Source organism: Aegilops tauschii, chromosome 5 (assembly GCF_002575655.3).
Source record: "Aegilops tauschii subsp. strangulata cultivar AL8/78 chromosome 5, Aet v6.0, whole genome shotgun sequence".
NCBI classification, from domain to species: domain Eukaryota; kingdom Viridiplantae; phylum Streptophyta; class Magnoliopsida; order Poales; family Poaceae; genus Aegilops; species Aegilops tauschii.
This window is the reverse complement of record NC_053039.3, coordinates 463995262-464009804: the sequence shown is the minus strand read 5'-3', so window position 1 is coordinate 464009804 and position 14543 is coordinate 463995262. Positions and strand designations below refer to the sequence as shown.

The 14543-nt window shown below is 51.5% G+C and overlaps 1 protein-coding gene across 1 annotated transcript; it reads right to left on the bottom strand.

Annotated features, from left to right (window-relative positions):
- Nucleotides 1-12185: 12185 nt before the first annotated feature.
- On the bottom strand, nucleotides 12186-13349 carry LOC109761095 (uncharacterized). Its single transcript, XM_020319886.4, has 3 exons — nucleotides 13010-13349; nucleotides 12759-12902; nucleotides 12186-12592 (listed from the first exon to the last, which is right to left on the bottom strand). Exons 1-3 carry the CDS (start codon nucleotides 13181-13183, stop codon nucleotides 12446-12448), a joined length of 465 nt encoding a protein of 154 aa, XP_020175475.1. The 5' UTR covers nucleotides 13184-13349; the 3' UTR covers nucleotides 12186-12445.
- Nucleotides 13350-14543: the final 1194 nt, after the last annotated feature.

Below are 14543 nucleotides of genomic sequence, written 5' to 3'. Positions count from 1 at the left end.
AACGCAGTGCTCAAGAGGTAGCAATTCCCCGGGAGGAAGGACTGGAGCTGTTGGCAGAGGTACACGGAGGCATATGTGGCTCCCACAAAGGGTCGAGAGCCCTTGCCGGCAAGGCATTCCGGCAGGGTTTCCTCTGGCCCACTGCCCTCCAGGATGCAACGGCACTAGTAACCAAGTGCGAAGCGTGTCAGTTCCATTCGAAGAAGCTTCATCAACCAGCTCAAGCCCTTCAGACAATTCCTCTCTCTTGGCCATTCTTGGTTTGGGGGCTCAACATACTCAGCCCTTTCCCCCGCGCTGTCGGGGGCTTTGAGTACTTGTACGTTACGATCGACAAGTTCACAAAGTGGCCAGAGGTGGAAGCAGTGAGGAAGGTGACAGCACAGTCAGCCATCAAGTTCTTCAACGGGCTAGTGTGCCGTTTTGGTGTGCCAAGCAGAGTCATCACCGACAACGGCACGCAGTTCACGAGCCACACCTTCATGCAATACATCCAAGACCTCGGCAGCAAGGTCTGTTTTGCTTCCGTGGCACACCCACAGAGCAACGGCCAGGCAGAGAGGGCAAACGCTGAAGTGTTGCGTGGCCTGAGGACAAAGACTTTTGAGAGGCTGCACAAGAGCGGAAGGCGCTGGATTGATGAGTTGTCGGCGGTTCTTTGGTCGATCAGGACGACGCCAAATCGAGCCACCGGCCAGACACCCTTTGCCCTGGTATACGGGGCAGAAGCAGTTCTCCCCAGGAACTCATATACGGGTCACCTCGAGTGCTCGCTTACGACGAGCTTGTGAAAGAGCAATTGCGGCAAGATGATGCAACGCTCCTTGAGGAAGATCGTCTTCGGGCGGCTGTGAGAGCAGCACGCTACCAGCAAGCCTTGCGCCGCTACCATAGCCGCAAGGTTCATGCCCGAAGCTTTGAGGAAGGCGACCTTGGTCTTCGGCGCGTTCAGTCGGCCAAGAATTCCAACAAGTTGACACCGAAGTGGGAAGGCCCTTATCGGGTAATACGAGTCACCAGGCCCGGCGCAGTCCGCTTGGAGACCGAAGATGCTGTCCCAGTGAGCAACTCCTGGAACATTGAGCATCTTCGCAAATTTTACCCATAAGGCGCGGCTTGTCGGGCCTCCCGGCAAGCCACCTTTTGTACAAGCTTTGCCGACAAGGCATGTAACCCTCTGTACAAAGCCAGGCGCAGACCCTGAGCATAAATAAACGAAGCGCTGGCGCCCTAAGTTATAGCATGCATGCTAGGTTAAGTCCCTCCCTCGGTTAGGGTTGGCAGTGCTTAGCGGCGACTAACCCCTAGACTAGAGGTTGAGTGTGCGTCTTTCTGTCCTCTTTGGTTCGCAGGGCACATGGACGTTTCTGCTGAGCCGCTTGGGAGAAAGAGAACGGACCGGCGCTCCGGCCCAGGCAAGCCAAGACTGCCGGGGGCTGAAGACACAAGGATCCGACCACGGAAAGCCAAGGTTGTCGGGGCTGCGGATTTAGATAAGTCTTTCATCCCCCGTTATGCATTTCCGTATGGAACTGGGACAAATGAGACCTCGTTCTGCTCCAAAACTACCGTGATCCCCCTTCTTCTTGTACCCCAGCCACTGGGGCAGAACCGGGTCGCAGACGCGGTGGCCAGGAAATACATGAGGGGCCTAACTCTACTTCGCCCCTGCCTCCGCCAAGAGAGCGAGAATGGTCGACTGAAGTGGGGGGATGGCAAGGTCTGTTGCCGGGCGACAATGTTTATCTTAGAGATAACAAGGACTCATTCTTTGGCATGGGCCTCGCTCACGCACAAAGAACCCGGCAAGCACCCTTTTTCATTAAAAACGTCCCATATAGGTACAGTTCGTATGGAATAAAAACATGAGAAGGGGATTACAAGTTTTACATCTAACAAGTGCCCGCAGGCTTACAAACTAAAAAGAAATAGGGTGCCCGTAATCCCTTTCTTGTCCCTCTCCTCAAAAGGTGGAACAAGACAGCAGGAGGGCAAAAGGAGCGCCTAGGAGAGGTGCGAGGAGCAGAAGGCACCAAGAGAACATCTTGGTGCCGGGAAAGGAGCTGGAAGACGAGGCAGCGGGCCGGCAATACGCGATGAAGGCGTCGGTGCCCGCGTACTCTGACTTGACAGCCGCCACCCGCCTTCTTCGCCTTCTCCGGCACTCCTACGCCAGCCACCCAAGGAGATGAAGGGGAGCGCCCTGATGGAGAGCTTGGCGAGGAAGGCCCTCGGCAGGGCGCGAGGCCGAGGGAGGGGCGGCGCGGTCAGTCAAAGTCGGGATCGGCATCCTGCCGCCCGACTCCCTCGTCGTCGCTGTCGCTGTCCTCCTCGTCACTCCCGCTCGAGGAGGAATCTTCATCGTCGGAGGAGCTCTCCACGCAGCACTTTAGGCGAGTTCCAAGATCTACGAAGACCTTGACGGAGAGCAGGCCGCCCTTCATTAACTTGAAGTAGAGGACGAGCCCTGCCGTCAGGCTATGGACGCGGGCAAATGTCTTCCACCCGCGACGGAGGTACATAACATGAGGAGCGGGGAAGTCGATGTTGACCTGCGTGCCGCCGTTCCCGCAACCCCTCATGTGCAATCTGAGGGTCTGGGGCGGGTCGAGCTCCATTTCCTGAGCAAATAGGGTAGGGAGACAGAGACGACGACGCGGTGGCCGGCGCAGCCTGATGAAGAACTCCCGAGGCTGCTCCCCGACATGGCCCTCCATCACGGGCGGCATCACCGGCGGAGGCACGGGCATCGCGCCACCTCGTCCCCCTCTTCCCCGACCGCCGCGGCGACCTCGACCTCGCCCCCTCCCCCTTCCTCTTGTGGCCGGCTCCGCCACCACGAGCTCGTGGGAAGGAGGAACACGCTATCGAGCAACGACCCTCGCCCCCACCGTTGAAGGGCATGCGCCCCCTCTCGCCATGATGGGTGGAAGGAAGGAGCGGAAGTGGAAGAAGATGGATGCTGGGAGAATGTGGGGGTGCCATCCCCCTTCCCCCCTTCTTATAGAGGGGCGGTGTCGAGGCTCGACCGCCCCGCTCAGCCAATCCGGTCATCGGGGGCGCAGGGAATCAGGACCGACCCACTGCCCCAATCGGCGATGGCCCGGTTTCCTGCCTCCACCGCCTGCCACCTACATGAAAGGCACGTGGCGAGCAAGCAGAGTCGAAGGGACGGGTGAGGCGACCGTTCCCCACCCCGTGATCGTGGGGCGTGGGCGCCTTGAAGACCGAGACCCGAGTCCACTCAGTAAATGAGCCGCGCCTCCACGCCTCCCTCTTTTTATGGGGAAGGCGCGAGCCGCCTCTTTACTGTGATATGACGCATGTGTGTGGGAACCGCCCCACACATGACCCCCACGTCACGCGCGATCATCCACGTCACGCGTTCAATGCGGGTCGTGGGGAAGCGCAGCGGAAGAAATAGTTACTGCGGTAAAATCCGCCCCACCTGCCCGCGCACCGTTCTGGGCCTGGCCCAACAACGTGTCGTGCTTATGTGTGGCCCAGGCCCGGGGGCTCCTGTCGGTATACAAAAGTAGGGGCTCTCCTATTGACCCCTTTACTTGTGCACGGGCAGTCAGAGCCACGCACTGCGGCCACACCTAGCAGGGCAGAAGAGGGAAGCCGGAGAGAAGCCAAAGCGCAAGACGGTCAAGGCAACGCCAAGACCAGAAACACAGGAGAGCAGAGGGGCGAGGTGGACTCCCCCGGCAAGACCCTTGTCGGGGCGGCCTCCGCGGCCCCGGCAAGAGCCTTGCCGGGGTAACTTGCCCGATGCCAGCAGAGCAGGCCACCCTTGAGCCCGTGGGTTCCAAAACCAGCCAACCAACTACATTGGAACCAGGGCTCGGGAGGCGCCTCTGTGGTGGCATGCAGATCTTCGTCAAGATATGAAGACACAAGATCAGATGAGGACTGAGGACCAGAAGACGGTGACCCTTGGCGGGATCCTAGCCGGGGAGATCCATAAGACCCCCGGCAAGCGCCTTGCCGGGACGACTGCGACGCCACGGCAAGATCCTTGCCGGGCCCCCGGCAAGACCCTTGCCGAGGGCATCAGCGGGGCCACTGCCAGGCCCGCACCAGCCAAGACTCCACCGCCGTCTCCAAGCAGCTGCTAGCTCAACCAGCTGGGCAGGCACATGCGTGGCGACGGGCGGCCTCTACACCAACTCAGCAAACACCTACGTGGTGGCTTGCAGATCTTCGTGAAGGCTCCACCACCGCGCCACTTCAGCAGCCTGCTTGCCTACATGGCACCGCATGCATCGCTGGCCTGGGCGCGTGTCGAAGCGAGGCGGAGCGGCGACGGATGGGACGGGCCTCATTCCCGTCCCCGATAAAGCTAACGGACACCTAAGTAGCGCATTTAATGCGCTTTGTCCCGTAACGCCGGGCGATAAGCTCGCGCGCTGTACACCTTTCCACCTCCTGTGTGCCACTGTGGCAACCCCTTTTGCCTATAAAAGGAGGCCCGAGGCGACCAGGAGAGGGATTAGTATCTTTTGGGCAAGTTACACCCCATAGCTAGCTCAAGAACACAAGACCACTCAGTACATCCACCAAAGCAGGACTAGGGTATTACGCATCTTCGCGGCCCGAACCTGGGTAAACGATCTGTGTGCTTCCTGTTAGACCTGCTCTTCTCACAACCCCGCGCCCGCCAACCGTAGAAGGGATTCCATTGATCCCATAGGTGTCGTTTCCACCGACATAATTCTTCAGCTTGAGCAATAGTCCGTTCCCTGAAAACATAACCAGCACAACTATCTAGGAAGTCCCTAGAAGCGTCGGTTAGTCCATTATAGAAGATATCAAGTATTTCATTTTTCTTAAGAGGATGATCAGGCAAAGCATTAAGTAACTAGCAAAGCCTCCCCCAAGCTTGTGGGAGACTCTCTTCTTTAGTTTGCACAAAGTTAAATATTTCCTGCAAGGCAGCTTGTTTCTTATGAGCAGGAAAATATTTTTCAGAGAAGTAGTAAATCATATCCTGGGGACTACGCACACAACCAGGAGCAAGAGTATTGTACCAAGCTTTAGCATCACCCTTTAATGAGAAAGGAAATAATTTGAGAATAAAGTAATAGCGAGTTTTCTCATCCTGAGTAAAAAGGGTGGCTATGTCATTCAACTTAGTAAGATGTGCCACAAGAGTTTCAGTTTCATAACCATGGAAAGGATCAGATTCAACCAAAGTAATTAACTCTGGGTCGACAGAGAATTCATAATTCTTGTCAGCAATAAAGATAGGAGAAGTAGCAAACTTAGGATCACATTTCATTCTAGCATTCAGAGATTTTTCTTTATACTTGCATAATAATTTCTCTAGATCATCTCTATCATTGCAAGCAAGAATCTCTCTAGTTGTTTCTTCACTCATAACATAACCTTCCGGTACCTTGGGCAATTCATATCTATCAAGGCTAGTTCTAGCAGGTGTTTCAGGAGTTTCAGTTTCAAGCTCATCATCAGATTCAACAACATCATGTTGTATTACTCTAGCAATGTGTTCATCAAGAAATTCACCAAGTGGCACATCATCATTATCAAGCAAGGTACTAGCATCATCATAATAATTATCCATAGGAGAAGTAGCATCATCAATAACTTGCGTCATATCAGAATTGATAGCATGTGGTGGTGTTGCAAGTTTACTCATAACAGAAGGTGAATCTAAAGCAGAACTAGATGGCAGTTCCTTACCTCCCCTCGTGTTTGAGGGATATATCTTAGTCTTTGGATCCTTCAGATTCTTCATAGTGATAATATGGTAATAATCCCAAGTGACTCAACAAATATTGCTATGCTCCCCGGCAACGGCGCCAGAAAAAGGTCTTGATAACCCACAAGTATAGGGGATCGCAACAGTTTTCGAGGGTAGAGTATTCAACCCAAATTTATAGATTCGACACAAGGGGAGCCAAAGAATATTTGAAGGTATTAGCAGCTGAGTTGTCAATTCAACCACACCTGGAGATTAATTATCTGAAGCAAGTAATCAGTAGCAAAGTAGTTTGATAGTTCTGATAATAGTAACAGCAGCAATGGTAATAGTAACAGTGATAGCAGTAATTTTGTAGCAAGTGTAACAGTGATGATAGCAGTAGTAACTTAGCAGAAACATTATAAGAGAAATTCATAGGCATTGGATCGGTGACTTGTTGGATGATATTCATCATGAGACAGTTATATCCTAGGGCGATACAACACTAGCTCCAGTTCATCGATATAATGTAGGCATGTATTCCGTAAATAGTCATACGTGCTTTATTAAAAGAACTTGCATGACATCTTTTGTCCTACCCTCCCGTGGCAGCGGGGTCCATATTGGCAACTAAGGGATATTAAGGCCTCCTTTTAATAGAGAACCGGAACAAAGCATTAACGCATAGTGAATACATGAACTCCTCAAACTACGGTCATCACCGGGAGTGGGCCCGGTTGTTGTCACTCCGGGGTTGACGGATCATAACACGTAGTAGGTGACTATAACTTGCAAGATCGGATCTAAAACATGGATATAATGATGAATTCATAAACGGTTCAGACCTGAGTTCATGGCACCCGGGCCCAAAGTGACAAGCATTAAGCATAGCAAAGTCATAGCAACATCAATCTAAGAACATAGTGGATAATAGGGATCAGGCCCTAACAAAACTAACTCGATTACATGATGAATCTCATCCAACTCCTCAACGACCAGCGAGCCTACGAAGGAATTACTCACTCCCGGTGGGGAGCATCATGGAATTGGTGATGGAGATTGGTTGGTGATGACGAAGAACGAAGATCCCCCTCTCCGGAGCCCCAAACGGACTCCAGATCTGCCCTCCCGAGGAAGAACAGGGCTTGGCGGCGGCTCCGTCTCGTGGAACGCGATAATTCTTTCTCCCTGATTTTTTTCTGGAATAATGTGAATTTATAGTATTAGGGGGGTCGTCAGCGAGGCCACCAGGTGGGTACAACCCACCTGGGCGCGCCAGGAGAGGGGGGCGCACCCTGGTGGGTTGTGCCCACCCAGGGGCCCCTCTCTCGTGGGTCTTGGCTCCAGAAATTCTTATTATTGATATAAAAAATCCTCGCAAAGTCTCGTTCTATTCCGAGAACTTTTATTTCTCAATAAAAACAACACCATGGTAGTTCTGCTGAAAACAACATCAGTCCGGGGTTAGTTTCATTCAAATCATGCAAATTAGAGTCCAAAACAAGAGGAAAAACGTGAGAAAAAGTAGATACGTTGGAGACGTATCAAGGCGTCGAGGGTGGCTCCGGTCACGGCGAGGGCGGCTCCGGTGGCATCGAGGGCATGCGGATCTGGTGGCTCCCGGGGCGATGGCGGCAAGAGACGGCAAGGGAGCAGCGGCGACGAGGGATGTTGTAGACGGTGGCAGTAGCGGAAGGAGGGACGACTGTGAGGGATGAAGAGAATGGGGAATTGAGGGAAGGACGGACGCCCGCGCAGGGCTAAGTCAGACTTAGCAGTAGCGCAGGTAACGAATCAGCGCTATCGCTAACTTAGCTATAGCACCGGTTGGCGTAAACACGGTACTGCTGCTTACTGATAGCTATAGCGCAGGTTGGAAACACGCGCTACTGTTATGCCTTTCTCCTTTATTTTCTTTTTCTTTTATTTTTCTTTACATTTTTTCCTTTCTCCTTTTTCTATTTCATTTACTTTTTATTTGTTTTTCATTTTATTTTCTTTTTATTTTTGGTTTATTTTATGTCATTTATTTGGTTTAATTTTAGCAGCAGCGTGGGTTGGGAACAAGCGCTGCTGCTAAAATCAGTAGTAGTAGCGCCCTCCCGCTAAACGCGCTACTGCTATGTGGGGCCCGCCATGTGGCATGGTTCAAACTTAGCAGTAGCCCCCTCCCCTAAAAAAGCGCTACTACTACATACTTAGAAGTAGCACATCTGCTAGAAGGTCGCTACTACTATACCTAGCCTATCGGCAATAGTGTGGCAATTATAGTAGTAGTGTGTTTTGCTGGAGACGCGCTACTGCTATCTAATTATCAGTAGCACCCCTTGTGTCCGCTCACTACTGCTAAGTAGCAGTTGTTGGGAATCGTAGCATAATTTTAAAATTTTCCTACATTCACCAAGATGCATCTATGGGGTATACTAGCAACGAGGGGAAGGGAGTGCATCTACATACCCTTGTAGATCGCGAGCGGAAGCGTTCCAATGAACGTGGATGACGGAGTCGTACTCGCCGTGATCCAAATCACCGATGACCGAGTGCCGAACGGACGGCACCTCCGCGTTCAACACACGTACGGTGCAGCGACGTCTCCTCCTTCTTGATCCAGCAAGGGGGAAGGAGAGGTTGATGGAGATCCAGCAGCACGACGGCATGGTGGTTGATGTAGCGGGTCTCCTGCAGGGCTTCGCCGAGCTTCTGCGAGAGAGAGAGAGAGGTGTTGCAGGGGAGGAGGGAGGCGCCCAAGGCTGTAGGTTGCTGCCCTCCCTCCCCCCCCCTTTATATAGGCCCCCTGGGGGGCGCCGGACCCAAGAGATGGGATCTCAAGGGGGGGCGGCGGCCACAAGGGGGGAAGGGGTTGCCTTGCCCCCCAAGGCAAGGGGGGAACTCCCCCCCCCCCTAGGGTTCCCAACCCTAGGCGCATGGGGGGAGGCCCAAGGGGGCGCCCCAGCCCACTAAGGGCTGGTTCCCTTCCACTTTCAGCCCACGGGGCCCTCCGGGATAGGTGGCCCCACCCGGTGGACCCCCGGGACCCTTCCGGTGGTCCCGGTACAATACCGGTAACCCCCGAAACTTTCCCGGTGGCCGAAACTGGACTTCCTATATATAATTCTTCACCACCGGACCATTCCGGAACCTCTCGTGACGTCCGGGATCTCATCCGGGACTCCGAACAACCTTCGGGTTTCCGCATACATATATCTCTACAACCCTAGCGTCACCGGACCTTAAGTGTGTAGACCCTACGGGTTCGGGAGACATGCAGACATGACCGAGACGCCTCTCCGGTCAATAACCAACAGCGGGATCTGGATACCCATGTTGGCTCCCACATGTTCCACGATGATCTCATCGGATGAACCACGGTGTCGAGGATTCAATCAATCCGTATGCAATTCCCTTTGTCAATCGGTATGTTACTTGCCCGAGATTCGATCGTCGGTATCCCAATACCTTGTTCAATCTCGTTACCGGCAAGTCTCTTTACTCGTACCGCAATGCATGATCCCGTGACTAACGCCTTAGTCACATTGAGCTCATTATGATGATGCATTACCGAGTGGGCCCAGAGATACCTCTCCGTCACACGGAGTGACAAATCCCAGTCTCGATCCGTGCCAACCCAACAGACACTTTCGGAGATACCCGTAGTGCACCTTTATAGTCACCCAGTTACGTTGTGACGTTTGGCACACCCAAAGCACTCCTACGGTATCCGGGAGTTGCACGATCTCATGGTCTAAGGAAAAGATACTTGACATTGGAAAAGCTCTAGCAAACGAAACTACACGATCTTTTATGCTATGCTTAGGATTGGGTCTTGTCCATCACATCATTCTCCATGATGTGATCCCGTTATCAATGACATCCAATGTCCATAGTCAGGAAACCATGACTATCTGTTGATCAACGAGCTAGTCAACTAGAGGCTTACTAGGGACACGTTGTGGTCTATGTATTCACACATGTATTACCATTTCCGGACAATACAATTATAGCATGAATAATAGACAATTATCATGAACAAAGAAATATAATAATAACCATTTATTATTGCCTCTAGGGCATATTTCCAACAGCAGTAGTGCCTCGTTCTAACACGCGCTACTGATAAGTTTCATGTATAAGCTTTTCCCTAGTAGTGGCTCCTCGTTGGGTTGGACACTCTTACTTATCAGAAGTACTACAATTGATCCCATATACTTGTGCGTCATCACGGACGCGGCGGCGCGGTCGGCTGTAGTCCTTCCTACACGACTACGTTGCCGGAAGCTAACATAGATAGGCCTGAACACCAAGCCACAACACACCCTAAATCACCTAAGTTCCATGACAACGCCCTCATAAGTGTACACGGAGTGAAGCCACGCCGCTGCCGAGTCCGAGACGGACAAGGGTTTTCATCCGGAACCCTGGAACGAAGAGAAGAAACCACGACGATGTCCTCAAGAAGATAGCGGCACCCACGGGTGTCATCGCCATCGTCGCCAAAGCGTGGAGCTTTCGCTCGGTAGCTCAGCCGTGCCACCATGAGCTATCCAAAACAATCGTGATGAGCACAAACCTCCAGCTCTGGATCTGGGCGCCGCCACTGTCACCGACAGAAAGCGAGCCTAGGCCACCCGCTACTACCCCCTCAACGCCCAAACGACCAAGAGGGATAGTTACCACCGCCGCCATGGTGCCTGCCGAAGAGCCACCCATGCGGACCGCCATCCGGGGTCGCCTCCCCGGCATCCATGGCTTGAGCCAGCACCAACTATCGACATCACAATGCGCTAGCCATGGTAGTAGGAGTGAAAGGCACTCCTTCCATCCCTAGTCTGGCATCAGCCATCGGATCTAGCTCGACGACTCCACCGTAGGAGCGCCCACACCTATGTCCCCAAACAGTTCCGGTGGACTGGGGGGCCACAACCCAATGGCTACCGACGGCTACCGCTAAGCAAAGCCCCGGCCCAAGCCCTCTAGCCTAGACCTAGGCTAGCTTGAATGCCGCCATACCCATGGCCATTGGCGCTGATCCACCAACGGCATGGCAGTGACATCAAGCCCAACTCGGACCCACACCAGAACGCGCCACGGACCTCACTGCTGCCCAATAATAACAACAGTGCCACCCCAATGCCGCGCAGGGAGCCCTGAGCAGCGCCACCCCGCCAGGAAGGAGCCACCACCCGGATCCGCATCAGATCCAGCGGGAGGGCTCCCGTCCCTTCCACGACCTATGCAGCAACAACAACGACGCCTGGTCGGCACAAGCCCCCCGCGCCGCCCGCCAAGACCAAGTCCCTAGATCCGGAAGCGCCTGACGCAACACCCCTCCACCAGAACAATCCTGCACGCAGCCACCGCACAGCAAGCCACACCCATGTCACAACGGCTCGCGCCCTAGCGAACGCCGCCACCATCCGTGCCTACCGCCGCGCCGCCGGCCCCACTCAAACACGACGCCTATGTGCAACCAAGCTGTCCCACGCCAGCTTCCACTACGAACGAAGGGGAGGAGGTGCCCGCCGCCGCCGACGCAACCAGGGCTTCGCCCGGGGGCGCGTGCCGCGGTGGCAGGGGAGGCAGACGGGAGGAGGGGTAGGATTAGCCCGTGGCTAGGGTTTGTGCTCTCGGTCGCCCGCGGGGGCGACGCGAGAGGAGGACATTTTCTTGTCTACGTGTAACTATTCTTAATAGACAGGAGTAAGACTATTATCAAGTATAAATTTTTTATTTTTTTTCCCCTTATCCCTAGTTCAGTTCCTTGCTTAGTCTGAACTGTCATGTACTCGAATATTTCCGTTGATGTGATTAATGGAAAGGGGTGTTTGCCCGGTAGGAAAAAAATGTAGATGAGTTGCTCTCCATGCCATATAGTCCTCTTTTTACACCACACTCTTTTATTCACCAAAATTGTAGCGCATATAACGGCAAAGCAGTTTGCCGCGCGACGCGCTGCTCACTGTCTGATCAGACTCCATGCTGGGGTGGATCACTGCGACACATTATACATTAGTCGTTCGCGGTCGAGTCATGTCCTTTATTTATTAGTGTCATGTCCTTTATTTATTAGTGTGTGCCCCCGCGCGCACACACACATACATACATACTTATACTCACATACTTACTTTGTTGTACTCCTTTTGTTCCTAAATATAAGTTTTTTTAGATATTTCAATATGGACTACATACGGAGCAAAATGAGTGAATGTACATTCTAAAATATATTTATATACATCCGTATGTAGTCTATATTGAAATCTTTAAAAAAACTTATATTTAGAAACGGAGAGAGTACATTGCATCAACATATGAGAAATTCTACCGTCAAAGTAATCACATATGGTGGATCCATACACACGGTAGCTAGAATGACTTTTATTATTGTACCGCGCATGGGGGTATCCCGAGCATGGATTAATCGTCCGTGGCTGATTTACCTCGTTCCAAAATGAATCTTAATATTTTATTGTGTGTCATCGTGTATCAGCAAAGCTGATAAGTGCATTCATTTTTATTGACACACAATGAAACATGATGATACACGTTGAAACAAGAAAAAGCAAACAAAACATTTTGAAATGAGATAAATTTTGATAACAAGAAAAGCAACACGAATCTCAAAGCAAACATGAATGATGGATCGATGCATGGAATATTCCGTGCTCGGTAGAATATCAAGATCGGTGGCCAGCAAAGACAACCGTTCTATACACTGCAGCTCTTCCAGGATGGGAAGGACCCTCACAGTTTACTGGAGACGTTGGCGAGATACTTGGTGTGGCGGCCGTGCGCGAGCACCTGGCCGGTGTCCTTCCTCCTCACCTCCACGGTTACGCACCCCGTCTTGTCGCCGATGCCGAGGACCCGGGCCTCCACCTCGATCTCCTCCTACATGGATATCGGTGCAGCATGCCTCCGTTTGTTAGTCCCAAGTCCCAACTCACAAGGAAGATTATATAGTACTTCCACTGTAACAGTGATCTAAACGCTCTTATATTAATTTACGGAGGGAGTATATACATGAAACGCTGGAAGACATATACTCGTATCGTACGTTTGCATGGGCGGCGCCCAGGTAGGAGACGGTGATATCCAGCGAGACGCCTGTCACCGGCGAGCCGCCCGTGAAGATTACCGCAGAGCCCACCAGGTCCACCAGCGACGCCACCGCGCCTCCATGCATACGGTTGCTGGCGCTCTTCGATTGCGTCGGACGTACAAGCACACACAGGTATAGACGATTTTCAGTTCAACGCTCCTGCATACAGTACTCCCGTGAGCACGGCCGTGGCTAGGACTACGTACCGACGTGAGGCGAGGAGGGACCATGAAGGAGCAGAGAAGGCGGCCGGGTTCGATGGCCTCGACGCGGAGGCCAGCTACGGTGAAGGCGTCGTACAGCCGGTGGCCCAAGGAACGGTTGTGCCACCTCTGCATGGCTTCGTAAACATCCTTGCTGCCGCCTTCGAGCTTCGCCATCTGCAGGCTCTCTCGGTCTTTCCTGGTCTACCCTGCATATATAAGAGGCCTTTAAGTGCTCGGTCTCCATTGGCAATTTTCACAATAGGGACACCGTAATAGGAAAAATGCCAGTAGAGGCCAAGCATCAGGCAGGCCGGAATTGAGGCCGTGTCACCACCATTGGGAATTTGGGATCCGCGTGGTCAGTGTATTTGGCAGCGTATTTGATTTTTGTGTGCCGTAATGAGAGTATATATTAGCTGTTAATGACACACAATTAAGTAAAAAAAGAAAAGACGTGGTATCATATCATGATACTGTATCATATTAAATGTTACACTACTTTGTATCGTGCATTACAATTTATAATGCAATAAAAATAATAACTTACTCCCTCTATAAACAAATATAAGAGCGTTTAGGTTACTAAAATAATGTTCTATATGTTCTTATATTTCTTTACGGAGGGAGTACAATATTATGAATTATAGAAGTAGTATCATACACTATCGTATGCATAATACTACTATATCATGTTATCATACTTCCCATCACGGACAGGCCGAGGTGCCACCACATGTCCACATGCAACCGAATCTAGGCGCGGAATTGTACGCACACCGGCAGAGCTCGCTGTGGCTGCATGCTTATGCATAGTAGCATGGCAACCCTGTACCCTGACTGGCAGCAGGGATGATGAATTCCCGGCTCGCCCGGCTGGCCACTAGTTCAATGTGTTCCGATGCGCTTTGTTTAGAAATGAATAAAACAATCGTAGTTACCTTTGTTCCTAGAAAAGCATTTATATATATTTTTTAGACAAACGGTTGGCCCCGGTCTTGGCATAATTATGACCCACCGAAAATTATATTACTACTTTAGGGGAAACATACAAACCAAAAAATACATTTGAAGTTAATGTTACAGTAAATCACAAGACGGCTTGACTAATGTGTGCTGCCAACTCGTGATCTCTCCCTATGCCTGTCCATCGACTACTCTCTTCGTTTTTATTTACTTTGCATATTACCTTTGACCTAAGTCAAACTTTATAAAGTTTGACCAAGTTTATCAAAAACAATCTAAACTTTCACAATAACAAATATATATGGTATGAAAATATATTGAATGATGATTCTAATGGTGTTAATTTGGTATTGTGGATGTTAATAATTTTGTATATAAACTTAATTAAAGTTTACTAAATTTGACTTGAAAGAAAGATAATATGTGAAATAAATAAAAACGAAGAGAGTACTAAGAACGACAGATGTATGGCAAGGCGGGCCAACTGCTACGTCGCAGGGCAGACAACATCATTCTGCCCGCGGGAGTCATTGCAAGTACTCCCGTCCACATGACCTACAGTGGACGCCTG